Raw genomic sequence first — 16,014 nt, forward strand, 5'->3', positions numbered from 1 at the left:
TACACAGACTATGTGTATATGGCTATAAACGCCTCAGGAGCAGCACATAAAAGGGAAATAAATATCGAAAATAAAATTCTGATTAAGTATTTAATTGCACAGAAAAGAAGCCAATCAAAAGGTAAAGTATTACATTGATGGGTCGAACAAACAAGATGTCTACGTCAAAGGAATGCCTACGCCAACAGGTTCGGGATTATTTTAAACGAAAGAGGAGAATAGATAGAAAACGGAAGTAGCATACCTAAGGGATTAACCATTTTCACTACAGAGACAATAGCAGTACATCTAATAACCTCAACAATTTTATTTATTTTAGTAGATAGATAAGTAAATTTTTTTTAAGAATCGCGAGCTGCATGGATTAATATATTAAAAAATGTATTATTCCATTTAAAAAAACCTAGTTCACCTCCAATTACCTTTATGCGTCTACCTGCGAGAAAAACCAATAACTTCAAAATATGCCCACCTTGAAGCCATTCAAGTTTATCTGAAACATTTTCCGATATAATTAATAGTATCTAAAATATTTCAGCTCAAACTCTTAGATAAATCATCCTATATATCTACGGAAACTTAGGGTTAGACTACAATAAAAGCTAAAGAAGATGTATAGTTTGTAACGTTGAAACTTTATAATTATGCACTTTAGAAACTTAGATCTAAGTTAGGAAATCTAAGAGACCGAAACTTCGAAGACCTGTAAACCGAAGAATAGATTCGGCTCCATCCCTCGACACACATGAAAAATGTATCGAAGGAAGAAAGTAAACCAAACCAAAAGCTGTAAGGAGTCGGAAAGCCACCGAGGACAGACGTGTCTGAGGCACTAGCGAATTTACAAGGAACAAGAAAGTAGGCAGATATATTAACCAATAGATTCTTAACATAAGGATAGCAGTATCCAGAGACTACGACAAGCCTATAAATGGGAGACAAACTAGAAAGCTGCCTCAAGGAGCAATATTCGGCCCTGTTTTGTATAATATATATATTTCTAGCATCACGAACAAATTAAGCTCGTCAAGAGTGGAAGTTAAGGTTCTTCAATACGCGGACGATATAATAATGTACGCCAGAAAATTATCTAAGGATCAAGGAAACAATGGAAGTGAGTAAGCTTAAGTGACAAATTTAACGACAATAAAGCTAGAAATATCTACCGCAAAATTCAAAATTGTACAATATGCTATGAGACAAAAGGTCGGAGGAATGTAGCCGCTGGAAAAATACAAGGTGGGGAGCAAAGAGATTCAATTATCTGGCGACGCCAAATTCCTCGAGCTAACACTGAACAGGTATCTAAAACTGAAAAGTCACTGCCAAGAAATAATTGCTAATAACAACTCCTCAGAATAACAACTCCTATAAATGTGATGAACGTTGAGGCTGGCAAGATGGACATGGAAACAAGAGCAGAACTACAGGCGAAAAACTTTTTAGCAAAATATTGCAAGAGAATCTCACACTGAGAAGATCCACTGATAGTACTCTTGGACAAATATAGCAAGGAAACCATGCTAACCTGAAGAAGAAATACGAAGATTACCTGTCCAGAGCCTGAAATCAAGGAAAAGATTATCAAAGAATTATAATGAAAGAAAATGAAGAGATCGCAACTGAATTACAGGAAGATCTGTTTGGGGAACTGAAGCATGAGACGGAGAAAGAAAAATTATTTCAAAGGAAGTTTCAGTATAACAAGATAGACTGTGTTAGAGAAGGGCTCAGAAGAGAGATAGAAATATCTAATAATATCTTTGTCAATGATTTGATTTCAGATGTAGACCTGGATTCAGATGAAACATCCATCATTTTCATGGACGGTTCGAAAGTACCAAATGAAGTGTCAAATAGGATTAAAATACTTAGAAGGAAAGGTAGTCGATGACTAGAAGAAGAAATTAGCATCAGTAACAAAGCAAAAACTGAGACAATCGCAATCTACGAAGCATTGAAAACAGCCATAGGAGGTACGGGAATTAAGCAAACGACAATTCTATCCAACTCCAAAGGCGTCCTAAGGAATGTACAAGCGTCCCACAAAAATATGGCTAAACAGAACACGAAACCGTTAATGGATAATAACCATTATTAAACTGAGATAAATTGATCCAATAATGAATGACTCAGCCATCCGCTCTACATACGCTACTTACACAAGGAAAAGCAACCGCAAATAGTACTTATATGGATCCCGATTCACGTCAGTATCAATGGAAATTAAATAAAATTGATGAAACAGAGTTGCGAAAGAAAATACACAGAGAGCAATCATATTACGAACTGCTTGTTTCAGATATAGTAGCGGAAAACAGGAACAAGACATGCAGGAATATGTCCGAAAGAATGAAGCAAGAAAGTACCTTTAAAGGGATATAATACTTTCAAAGACAAGAAAACAAACTATCAAGAAGATCCCCAATTATGACTTTAAATAGAACACGATCAAATCATTACAATCTCTTCTTTTTATACGTGGGGAAATCCTCATGGACACTCCCCACTCATAGAAACAGGATTATACCGATTAAAACCCCACGGTGGACCGCCTGACGCTAAGCTGGGACGCCACGGGACCTCTTTCCAATTACTGTCGGAGCACTCCTGCGTCTTCTCCTGTCTGAGGGAATCGTTCCTTGGTTAGTTTGGACATTCAGAGGTACCACCCCTCTCAACGCTATCCCCTGGGTCGTCGTGCAAGTCTGAGGAGGTCTAGATCCTCCTCGACGTGTCGGCCTCTATGACCACCTAGGACGGCGTAAGGCCATCCTTCAGCGCGGAACACTGCTAGGGTGGGATGTTCTAATCCTCTCCCTCTTCGTTCCTTTACGAGCGTTACGCCTTCACAATATGAGCAGACTGCGAGGAACCCTTGTCCTCACCCCCTCAGCATCGCTTTCACAACTGACGAGGGGTCTAATCTTTCGCCAACCGCTAGCCGTAGAATACGATGTGAGGTCTCCCACGCCAGACAAAATTTCAACGTGTACTGGGCCGTGTCCTCGCCCTCACTACAGTGGTGACAGGTGTTCGTCACCCCGAGGTATTCCCCGAATGCTCCATGTCCTGCGAACACCTGTATCATCCAGAAGGACAGTGGAAGCCCTCCGCGGCCTCTCCAAGTCTCTCAGTTTGGTAGGACCGATCTAACAGCACGGTGGCCACGGACCTGGTCTTCGGCGAGTAGATCGGAGCGCCACCACTTCCACACCTCTCGTCAAGCTTCCCCTCGAACGTCTCGGTCCGCCTGCCCGGGGGGCGGGCAGTTCCTGCCTAAGCCCAGATCCCAATTCAACAATTCAAACAATATGGTATGTCACTAACCTACCATAACGAAACAAAACATAACCTCAAATTACAAATATAACCAATGAACTCATTCGATAAAACAACGAAATTTAATTTAATTTAATTTAATTTAATTTACTAATGTAAAATAACGGAATTTAAGAACTACATAAATAATATTGATATATTGCAAATTACTGAAACTTGACTCAAGGAAATAGATAGAATAAACTTTAACAATCACATAAAAGTAAGGAGAGATAAGTCTACCTCTAAGATCCGCAGAGGAAGAGACCTCTGATTTATGATAAAGAAAGGTATAGTGTTTAGAGAAAGAGATAGATAAGGGAGCTTACGACAATATCAATCACAACAATGATTCAGACCCATGAAAGAAAAGAGTGCCTGATTAAAGTAAAAAATGCATCAGTAATTAACTGAAAGGCAAGAATATCACAATAGTGAGAAATTATGGCGAATGCCAGGTGAGAAAACTGGTAAAAAGTCTCCCATAGGGAATAATTTTCAGTCCCAATATTCTACAATATTTACAGAACAAGAATAATAAATAATTTGGGGCTAAACCAAACAAAGGTAAAAATGCTACAGTGTGCAGACGACATTGTGTGTATATATGTGAAAGGACTATTACTATAGAAAGAAGCAATACACCAATGGGGCAATAGAAATAACAATAAGCAAATTAATGGAAAACTTAAACAACATTAAACTATATGTCGGGTTCACATTATGATTAGAGTTAGGGGCGTGAAACGAATCTTCATTTGGATTAGACATTATTGTTATGCAATAGAGAAGATATTTACTAGTGCAAATATGATTATTACGGAATTTTTTTTTTTTTTTATTTATTTCTTAATATTCACAATTTGTCCATTTTGGACATTAGGTCGAATTTTTTAACAGTTATATTAACATATAGGTAGCTACCCCCAGCGGGGTACCATCCTCGCGTTTGCAAGGTTATATCCTTTGTGAGGTCTGCTGGGTGCTTCTTTTTTAGCCTTCTGTCCATGTTTAAGGTGTTGAACGTTTCCGCAGCTAACCAGTTTGGGTGTGTTGCTATTCTTACTTTGTACAAAATAATGAAAGTGAATACAAAAATAGAGAAAAGAAAGGATGAAACTGCTGAAAGGTCGACTACTTCGACTTCGATGACTTTTGGATATATTGTAAAACTCAACATTCTGAATACCTTTCTCTATAACATTTTCTTTTTTTCTATACAAATAAGGACTAGTCTCGCTTAGTTTACAAGTTCGCGAAAAGCTGCTAGTACCATTGCAGTCAATTCTGTCTCTAGATGACGTTTGTGACAGCGTACATATGCATCATTAGTGGCAGCGAGTTGTCGGCCGCTTATTTTCTGTCTATAAATATGGTTGTGCAAGTTTAGAGCCCTCGTGGACGATGTGTATATGTGAAGCTGCAAGAGATATCTTATAATTCACCTAAAAATGACTATTATCAATGTATTAGGTTTGTTATTTTTTTTTAGCGTTTTAGTTAGTTTTTTTCAATCCGACCGTCGCGAGGTGACCGGCAACATTTGCTTAAAATAATATTATCCTTTTCATAAAATATTATCAATTATTTTTCTCCTGCTATTTTTATGATTAATTTTTTACTACCTCATGCAAATCTAGCTGCCATGCGACAGCCGAATTGAAATATCTAACCCAATACATTGATGATATTCACTCTTAATTGAATTACAAGTTATAATAGATATTTCTTGCAACCTCACATATGCACATTGCGCACGAGGTCTTTAAGCTCGCTCGATCTCGTTTATAAACAGAAGATAAGCGGCTGGCAATCAATACTGACGCATATGTTACTACAGTCATGCGATTACAAGCAGAATTTGCTGCAATGGTAATGATAATTCTTCGCAAATATCTTGAAAAATAAGCGATCTCACCCTCATGTATAGGAAGAAGTTATCCAAAATATCGATTTCTATAATATATCCAAAAATCATCGAAGTTGCAAAATAGTCAGCCTTTCTACAGTTTCATCAAAGAAAGTTCGTGAACAGGAAATGGCTAATGCAACGAATGTTTTACATTGGAGAAAATAGAAATAGATAATCTCTGAAAACGGCATTTTCTAAAAATAAGTTCGTAATCTAAGAGAAAAAGTAAACTCGAACTCGAACTATCAAATAAATTCTGTCTACAAAACACCCGCTAAACGCGATGGCAGATGACTATGATTTTATTGTCAAATTCTGTCAACTCTGTTACCAATCTGCAGACATGTGATTTTGCAAAATATACTTTCTTGTATGATGTAAAAGTAAATTTTAATAGAAATATTGTACTAGTACAGTTTCTCAAAAATTATAAGCAAGTTAGTTAATAGTTAAAAGTAAGTTATAATAAATATAGTTATAATAATAACAACTAAGGAATTCCTGTAAATCTAATGAAGACATTTTAGATATCTTATTCATTTATAACATAGGAAAATTTCTGACATTGTAACATACATATTATAATATTGGGTGTTATTCACATACATATATGTATGTATCTTTTTGATACATTTATAATTTTGTTGCATGTTTTTAAAACGTCCTTAATTTAATATTTTATAATTAGACAAGTAATCTACATAATATAGAATTTAATATTTGATTAAATACTTATCTTGTTTCATTTATTGCATTGTTCTTATAAGAAAATATTTATAAACAAATACCAACCAACTTTTGGTATATAAATAATTTATTTTATTTGATTTTATTAACATTTTTATATAATTAACTTATTTTAACTTATTTTGAAATTAAACAACATAAATAATTTTGCAAAATTCATATATCTAGTTACAGAGATTTGTCAAAATAATAATTACATTAATCGAATTTAATTCGAGGAATGTAAAGTAACTTTCTGCGATCAACAATGTCATCCAAAGAATTTAAGTCTGGTAAAACTGCTGGAAGTTCAAGGCGAGTAGTTGACCGCACTGTTTGAGTAGACCATTCTTTTAGGTTCTGCGTAGAAGTATAATAAGGTTCTGTTGTTGTTGAGAATTTTGGATAATATGGATCATATTCCAGTTCACTTGGTATTAAAGGTTTTAAAGACAATGTTAAAGCATACACAGGTATTTCTGTAGTAGATAGTGTCATACTTGCTGTTGTACTATGAACTGTAGTAGAAATCACTTTTGAATTCTTTTGTATAGATTTCAAAGTTTCTAAATATGGGTAATTCCTATAATTTATAGATGACAATTTTACAAAGTCAATAGGATTCTTTGTCGATTGATAGTTTATTACATTATTCTCCTGAGTTTGATTACTTCCAGAAAATGTATTTGATGGTAATTTTAGAAAATTGTATAAAGCATCATTTACTTTTTGATATAAATAACCTTTTTGATTCATTCTTATTAGTTTTTCATTAAGTTTATCCTTCTCATGGAAGCTTTGACTTGGAGAAGAAAAATTTTCATTTTGTTTTAATCTATTTTCATTATATTGACTTATTATATGCATAGATTGTGTATTTATAGAATGATCAATAGGAATATTTGTAGTATAATTAATGTAACTTAATGGATAAAATGAGCTTATTATATCCCTTCCAGTTGTTTCTGCCTTATTAAAATTCTTAAAAATTTGTCTTGAATTAAATACAAATCCATGTCTTTCTTTATTACTTGTGTTTGTTGGTTGTGTTGTGTAAAAAGAATGAAAAAGGGATTGATCATTATCTATTGAGTGTTTTGTACCAGAACTATTGTCCTTTTCTTCTTTAATATATCCATTTGTACTAGAAATAATACTTCCTTGGCATTGCACAAGATGAGCATGATCACATATCAGAGCATCTTGTCGAAAAGCAGTTTCCTCAGGACAATGATAAGTGAATTTATTTCCATATTCATCACAAGTGTGATATATCTTACAGCCAGCATTAATATCTGCGTAAAAACCAGCAGTTCGGTTTAAACATGAAAATATTGTTTTCATAGACCTCTCTGTATTCTGAAAAACACAAAAATCAGATTTTTCATCAAATTTTAATTAATATCTGTTACTGAAATACTTAACAAATATTACTATAATACTTAAAACTACTATTCTTTTACATCATATGTTTTACTTTTGTATAAAATTTATTTATTTCTCAATAATGAATCAAACTTTGCAAATAAATTAAGTATATATAAACAATCATATTAAAAATCTTAATATTTTATTTTTTATGATTTTATAAGTACCTATATTGAATTACAATAGATTTTTATTTTAAAGATAATGAAAATTGTTTTGTATTCATTTACTATAATTGGTATTTTTATTTCAAATTAATGTTATAAATATAATTCATCTCCTTAGTGTAGTGATTAACAATAAACATAGTACATACATATATGTATGTATATGAAAATTTAATAACCTATTTTATTTTTAATGGCAATATATATCATGTACAAATAATAGGCCAGATGTGTGTGTATATGTGCGCGCACGGGCATACATGTAGATACATATATATACATATACATGTTTACGTATGTATAAAATCAAGTGATAATTCTTATAATCACTTAATCATTATTTATCTTATTTCAAATACCGAGTTATATTGATTTACCTACATATGTTTAAAAATAAGATTCAATTTTTCAATGTCTTAATATTTAATGCTTGTTAATATCTTTATCTTTAATACTTCATAATATCACGAATCTTGGGAAAAAATTACCATTATATCTATCCTTTTACCTATCCTTTTATTTATCAAGAGGTTTATCTTATTTTATTATTGTTATATTTCCTTATTGTCTTTCTATTGTACACTTACTTATTATTATTAGATTAGATTAAATTACTAATTAATCTATTTATACCAATTATTTTGAATCAACATTTTGGTTTAAATATTTTGTTTAAATATTGCACTATTTAATACTGCAAAGTATTGTTTATAATCAATTCAACTATGTCAGCCTAAAATAATTTTCATTAATACATTTAAGACATATTAATTAGTGTATGTATTTCAACAATTTCATTCATCGAAATATTTATCGTTTCTTACGAATCTCAAAATCTTTTTTGAATACACAAGCTTAGTTTAATTTCATTTAATTTTAATAATTTAAATACATATCTTTATTTGAATACAAAAAGTTACGGTTTCATTAACATTTTTTAAACAACACCAAATAAAATATTTACGTATGTAAAAAAGAATAGCTTCAACTTTTATAAATTTAACAAAACTTATGTTACACAACCTAACATTGGATTACTTACAACTATCTCAGGTTGAGTGTGTAGAATAAGCATCATATACTGAATAATAATTTTCCAAATCCAGTTGAACTGGATCATTGTCATAATTTCAAAATGAAATTAAAAATACTTTTTTACGAAAATTATAAACTAACTGATATAATACTACTATTGCTGGTACCTCTCGTTCACAACAATACTGGTAATGTGAAAGTGAAAACGTCACGTTTAGAATGTAGGATTGACCTATGATATTCTTCTTACAATCTCTCTCTCCTTCTTCGTGTGTATCCGTAACAGGGCCTCTTTTCCTTTACGAAATATACACAGTGTAACTATAAAATTCAAGAATTGATTAAATTAAAATCACATAATAAACATTACAAAGTTTATTATATATTTTCATTAAAAATAGTGTCTTTTCGAATTGCATTAATTGCAAATTTTGTTTGAAATTAATAACGGAAGCTACACATATTGCTTCATTTCGCCTGTGTAAATCTAAAGTCAAAAGAGTACAATTATTATTATTTATTAAAATTACAATCTAAATATTCTTTTTAAAAACTGTATATTCATCCTTACAATTAATGAAGTTTACGAAACATGTAAATTTATATGGTAAACTTATAGAAATGTTACGTTCTTTCCGATTTCGATGATTTTACGATACGTTATAGAAAGCAACATTTTGAATAATTTTTTCATATAACCTTAGTTTCCGAGATATTTGCAAAGAACTGTCGCTATTAGTACAAAGGATTCTATGTAGAATCGAGTGACCAAATAAAATCACTTAATCGAAATTATTCGTTTATATATACAAACGAAGATGAAGCGAGTGTAACGTAAATCACGTCAGAGACCAGGACACTGTAACCCCAAACTCTTTTGCCCTGATGTCACCTTAGGCGACCACTTCTAAACATTCTCCAGACAGCCGATACTTGAACATTACACATGGCGACCTTGGCGACAATGTATATTGCCGGAGTGCCTGAGGGTTCATCTGTGTCCTAACGGTCCTTCCACCGAATGTTCTGGAAGCGTGGCAGCGGTCGCGTGCGCCTGCAGGGTGGTGGGGATGATGAAGGATGAAAAACAAAAGAAGAAACAGATGTCACCGAAAGTAAAAAATATTGTAAGAGCCTCAGTCTCGAACGGTCACGCCTAGAGCTCAGAAGTGTCTTATAAGTGTATAAACGAAGTAAAAATAAAGTTTCTTTTTTTTTTTAATTTCTTTTTTTATTTTACGTGACACGAGCTTGGGTATTCGAAATGAAGGTTCGTACACAACGTGCATATGCGCAGCTATAAGAAATGTCTGTTGTAACTCAATAAAAAATGAATATTATCAATGTATTGAGTTTGTATTGTTCAGGTTAATATTTTCAATCCTGTCACCGCCAGGCGATCGGCAACGCTTACATAAACTGATAAGAATTGTTATTCCTTTGGTAAAATAATGTCAATTATTTATTCGCCTCCTATTTTTATAATTAATTTTCTATTATTTTATGCAAGCGTAACCAGCCGCCACGCGGCAACCGGATTGAAAAATCTAACCCAATGCATTGGATTATACCTTTCTCTAATCTTCTAAATCTCGCTATATATTATAACAGACATTTCTTACAGCCTCGCATATGCACTTGCGCACGCAGCCTTCAGTTCACACAACCCTTGTCTATAAACGGAAGATAAGCGGCCAGGAGTCGGCAGCCAATATTGACGCATATGTTGCCACAGACGCACAACTATGAGCAGAAATACATTGTAGTGGCATTGGTAGTCTTTTGTGAATATCTCAAAGCTAAGCCCAACCGCCGATTATATATAAGGTGTTCGGCTACAGGTATACACAGACTTAAGTGGTTATTCTTGAAGCCGAAATGGGGTAACAATAAGGAATACAGAATTTGCGTTTTCGGCTTTGTCTTTTAGTAGTTATTGACAATTAAAAATCGACCAAAATATTCCTGCACGCCTTACACGAGCAAAAGTAGGTCGGAGTGCACAGGGATTATCAAATTGAACGATACATGGCAGCAGCTTGCCTTGGATATCTAGAGAAGAAGATTATGACATTTAAAGACGTAAACCATTCTACACAACGTTTTATAAGAAAAATCATAGATTTAAACATTATAGCTGCCTACTCATTAAAGTCCATAACAGCATATCGACAATCGCAACATGGAATATTTGAGTAGAGGGAATTACTGTTTATATAGCGAATTCAGATATAAACTTACAAAAATAGCTTGCAAAACCCATGAATTGTCACATCTGTTTCACGTTGCAGAGGACAGCGCCTTCCCTGTTTCACGTCTAATACTCTCAATCGATATCTCCCTCCCCAAATATTCGATGTAGTTTTTAAAAAAACATATTTTTTCAAATTTGGTAAGAACCTCACTATATCGAGTGCATGCAAAATCTAAATGCTCGAATTTTTCCTCTATTGTTTCTGGCGGGATTAGTATATCGTCTAAGTTTTCTTACTTTTTAAATTTCCTAAGGCGGTGTTGATCGCTCGTTGAAATACAGCCAGTGTGTTAGCGAGACCATAGGCCATGCACAAGAATTCATAGACGTTACAAATACGATCTCTGTTCGGAGAATCTAACTAGTATCAAGGAAGAATCGACATAAATTCCTTTTATATCGTCGCTTGTAGTGTTCAAATTCATTTCTTTAATCGGCAACTTATCTGTTTATTCTATTTTCAGCGAGCTCACGCGTTTTTGTTACTTACTGTCGGTCGGCGAACTCGTGCCTAAGCAGTTTTTGCACTACTTCGACTTTGCACGGCTTAGGCTTGAACACACAAACGCACTCATACAGATGTATATGATAACATCTGTTTTCACCAATCGGCCAAATATCGTCAAGTAGTTTTAGAGCAATAAGTGCAAGTAGGAACACATTTCGTTGCTGGCGCCGAATATTATCTTTGAGGGCTAGGTTTCTGTGGGTTGCGACTTCGATCATCGCGTCGCCTTTTCTAGCATGGCTCATTGTATGCGCCGTCATATGTAACATTGCTTTCATTCTTGTTGCGGTCGTGCCTTTTCCGTCTGGTGATTTTCTTCGTTCTGCATACTAACTTTCTTCGATTCGACGATTCTGATTAAAAGCTCTGCTGTCAACTTATACCTCGCGCTTAATATTTTTAATTATCACCAATTCTGTTATTTTCGCTTCTGTAAAGGTAACTTTGGTCTGCTTCAAATATTCGGGTTTCATACGGATACAATTAACGTAGCTCCTCGCAGTATCATTAATGCACTGTAGTGCATGCATCATTCGATGGTGCAACTTCTTTTCCGACTTTTTTCTTTTATCGTGTAAAGGTCCTCCAGAAATTTCTTCCAAGTACAAGGACGGGCTTGCCACCCGCGATATCACTTTTTGCGGAGTCTGAAAGCACATGGTTATGTGCGCATTCCAAGCATTGATGCGGTACGCTTCCCGTTAATTTCTGGATCCAATCGCATCACGTATTCGCGACATCGCCGATATCCTCCTCGTTGAATTCTGACAACGCAACCACAGGTGACAAAGCCGCTATGGTTAATACAGCCCTCGAATACTCTGCTGCTGCGTCATTCCCAATGCAATCCAGGATACGACACACCAAATCCTCGACTTGGTTACGTAACCGGCGAATTTTCCATTTCGATTTGTTTAACACAAGTACGCGATAAATAAATCCACGGAATGAATTAAATCACAGCACACAATCTGAAGCATTAGTGTACTGTCACGAGTATCGCAAGTTTGCACGTTATGCTCGCCAATTCCGTTTTTGATGTTATAAAGATAGTCATATTTTTAGAATACTCGATATCTATAATTCGTCAAGGTACTAGGGTAAGTGCCGTGCAGCCTTTCGCAGTTCGCTTATTAAAGGACATCACTGCCTTTCCTGTTCCGTTGCTAGCCTATTTTCGAATAATGTCTCTATCCTTTAGCAATGCAAAGTCGGGTCGTTATCATGGGTAAACTATCTTACGTATCCTCTAAACAGTTACATGATCGATAACTCATAACTAGGCGACTTTGAGCCGTCGGCTATTAACTTGCCAAATACTCACTCTAGCAGCTTGCTGAGGTTCATACAAAGCGCTCAGTTCAGTCATAATTTATAGTGAGGCTAAATTGCGGCGGCTACCTGTTATTATATCTTCTCAAAAATTGCCACTAACATATGTATACGATAATCTGAAATAATAATAAAAATTTTAATGACGCGTTACATTTAATGTGTATTTTTTATTGATTATTTGGCCAAATGTATTTATTATAGAGGTGAAGCATAAATTTAACATTCAAGTTCGTTAATTAAAATGAATTTGTGTTCATTATAATTTCAACCATTATTGTTGCAGACGAAACGATTAAGTTGGATAGCTGGGACTATCCTGACGAGAAAAAGACAAGGAAAGTCTCTTTATTAACAATTTTTGACACTCTATCAAACACTCCGGACATAATAATAATCGCGATAGGCACGAAAGCTATCATAACTGAATCTGGGAGGCGATGTAGCGGTAAAACGATTATAATTTGCGAGGGACAAAGACGATGAGCGCGTGTTGCTTGCTCGACAACTCGAAAGAGAAGAAGGAAAAGAAAGAGAAAAAACAAAAGAAGATCGAAGGAAGGATCGTCTAACAATCGCAATGATCAACAGCGGCTACGTTGTTACGCTCGCTCAGTGTCATATCCAATCGCTACGCACTCGAGACCATAATCCGTGCGATTCAAGCACAAGTCGGATTTTGTTTCAATTTCTTAACGCTTATGAACCTTAATAAATATGTTAGTTATCAAAAGGCATCAATGAAAAAGCAATCAATATTATCCCCATCTAGAAAATATAGCACTTGTTTTTAAATAGCATAAGTAAAATAGAGATATAGTAAAAAAATGTCATACTTGACATTTATAAAACGCATGAGAAACATGACTCAATACGAACAAGGAAGTAGAAAATATTCGATGACTAAACAAAAATTTCATTTAAATATATCTTTGCGAAAATACAATAAGTAATCTTAAATAATAATTACTGTAATCTTACTTTATTTATATAACTCATCAAACTATGAAATATGATGTGCTGTGACTATCGACACGAATAACTGAAGTATTATATGTATCATTTAGTAACAAATAGTAATAATATTAACAATATCGAAAATATTTCTGCAATTTTGTTTAAAAGTTATGATCTCGTAATAGAAAAGAAATTAAAAATATAATAACTTTCAATTGAAAAACAGTTACATAAAATATAAAAAATACTACTATTAACATCTTTTTCCAACCATTTATAAGTTTTTAATAACTTGTAATTTCTTATTTTTTGTAGTAATTGCGAACTTGCTTTCGATCTTAATACAATTATTATGTTGCGGCAAGTTCTTAGCATGGATTTTCTTGATTAAACCAGTCAGGATACTTTTTCACGAGTGTACGCCTTTACAATTTCACCTAAATGCAATTTATATTTGGATTTGGATTTGGAATTTCCCTCGCGAACTTTGAAATGATTATGTTCCACAGAATGCTGATTGCGAAGACCTGTTATTAATTCAAAATGAGGAAATTTATCATATAATTGAACTAAACTTTTTACAGCTATATAAATTCCGAAAAAATAAGGGAGCTCCTTGGTATGACCTCTTATATTCAGAACCCACTTACAGGTTATATAATCATCATATAATTGAACTAAACTTTTTACAGTCAAATGAATTCTGAGAAAACAAGGGAGCTCCTTAGTATGACCTCTTATATTCAGAACCCACACAGAACCCACCCAATTACAGATAATCATCATATAATTGAACTAAACTTTTTACAGTTAAATGAATTCCGAGAAAAGAAAGGAGATCCTTGGTATGACCTCTTATATTCAGAACCCACTTACAGGTTATATAATCATCATATAATTGAACTAAACTTTTTACAGTTAAATGAATTCCAAGAAAAGAAAGGAGATCCTTGGTATGGCCTTTTATATTCAGAACCCACTTACAGGTCTCACAAATACGTAAGTAAAAATATGATTTTAAAAAGTCAAAAATAAAAAGTTTCACTTTTAAATTAGTACTTAGATACATTGACTCAGCGATATCTGACACTAAATTATGTTACAGCACTCGATCGCGGCGGTCCGTTGAGCTTCTCAGTGTGTCAGGGGAACCTAACCTAATTCTACCTACCACCGAACCTAACCTCTTCATAATAGTGTGCAATTATGCAAAGAATCTTTTCAAAAAATTATATAATGTTTCCTGAATTTGATAAATGGGAGCAAAATATAACGATTTTGTGTCTGGGAATTATGGTTTGAAATCCAGGAATCCATTGCATTGGTTTAAAAATTGTGCATTGTTAAAGTTTGCTATTTTTTATTAAATTAGTCGACTTATTCCGCATTATTCTTTTTGTCTTATACGTTGTTCGTCTTTGTTAATACTACGAGAGATAGAAAAACATAACTAATATTGGATGAGCAACGTATATAATCTTTATTCGAAATGTTATTTAACAAATCCAATCATATATCGATAATAAAGCGAGATTCCGTTATTCTCAATACAGTATGTGTTTAAATAAATAATAAAATTTACCATTTAAATGGTTATTACGTTTAAGTAAGCTATGCAGTAAGCCAAAAGTACCGAACTTTAAAAATTAATGGATTTCTAGATTAAAAATTTCTATATGTCATTTTTATTCTTCTCTATTCATATGAGTACTATCAGGAAATACCACATAAGTATTTATAACATTTTACAACAATAAATGACCTTATAAACCAGCGTACTGAGGAAAAACAATATGAATTCCATGCGACGGTGAGAAAATATTCACGTCAGTACAATTGACATGCCAATTGCCAAGAATTAGTTTTAGATCTAAATAAAATAATATTAAAATTATTGCATCATTCCACTAATCCATAATCGTTTGAAAGGGAATCTTCCCTTTTTCTCTCTAAAAAATATATTAAACGATTAATTTCTCTTTCTTAGGTAATTTATAATTAGTTTCATTATTATGCGATTTTGTCATTCTCATACTTGTCTATCTCGAATAGAAAAGTAGATATAAACTTTTCCGTAGAACCGTACAATGAAATAGATTCTCGTAGCGTAGAACTCAATAAGTTCTTGTCTATGTGCAACCAAACAGGGCAGATCCCTAACATTAAGCTTAAATACATAGGTTCTTGTATATGCTAAACTCCGACCAAACAGGGCAGATCCTTAATTTTATAAGTTCTTATATATGCCAATGTTAGTTAAACTAAAAACTATGGGCGTGAACACTCTTATTTCTTCTCCGGTAATATAGAGTCACTTAGCCCCTGCAAACGCCATCTCTTGACAACAAGAAAGAACATAAACATAAACAGAACA

The 16,014-nt window shown here is 33.5% G+C and overlaps 1 protein-coding gene and 1 long non-coding RNA gene across 11 annotated transcripts; one reads left to right on the top strand and one right to left on the bottom strand.

Moving 5' to 3' along the window:
• Window positions 1–5,431: 5,431 nt before the first annotated feature.
• Window positions 5,432–15,971, bottom strand: LOC100645583. 10 transcript variants are annotated; one of them, XM_020863089.2, is made up of 5 exons: window positions 15,676–15,971; window positions 15,403–15,589; window positions 10,568–12,802; window positions 8,597–8,910; window positions 5,432–7,318 (listed from the first exon to the last, which is right to left on the bottom strand). In XM_020863089.2, exons 4-5 carry the CDS (start codon window positions 8,678–8,680, stop codon window positions 6,179–6,181), a joined length of 1,224 nt encoding a protein of 407 aa, XP_020718748.2. In that variant the 5' UTR covers window positions 8,681–8,910; window positions 10,568–12,802; window positions 15,403–15,589; window positions 15,676–15,971; the 3' UTR covers window positions 5,432–6,178. The 10 variants fall into 10 exon arrangements, with proteins under 10 accessions (XP_020718748.2, XP_048264788.1, XP_048264762.1 ...); XM_048408831.1 differs by lacking the exons at window positions 15,403–15,589; window positions 15,676–15,971 and adding an exon at window positions 14,625–14,760; XM_048408805.1 differs by lacking the exons at window positions 15,403–15,589; window positions 15,676–15,971 and adding an exon at window positions 14,550–14,752.
• LOC100645478 lies at window positions 14,161–14,931 on the top strand. The gene is made up of 4 exons (XR_001099073.3): window positions 14,161–14,259; window positions 14,333–14,485; window positions 14,559–14,639; window positions 14,746–14,931. It is a non-coding gene; the product is annotated as an uncharacterized LOC100645478 (long non-coding RNA).
• Window positions 15,972–16,014: the final 43 nt, after the last annotated feature.

Source organism: Bombus terrestris, chromosome 1 (genome assembly GCF_910591885.1).
Source record: "Bombus terrestris chromosome 1, iyBomTerr1.2, whole genome shotgun sequence".
Lineage (NCBI taxonomy): Eukaryota > Metazoa > Arthropoda > Insecta > Hymenoptera > Apidae > Bombus > Bombus terrestris.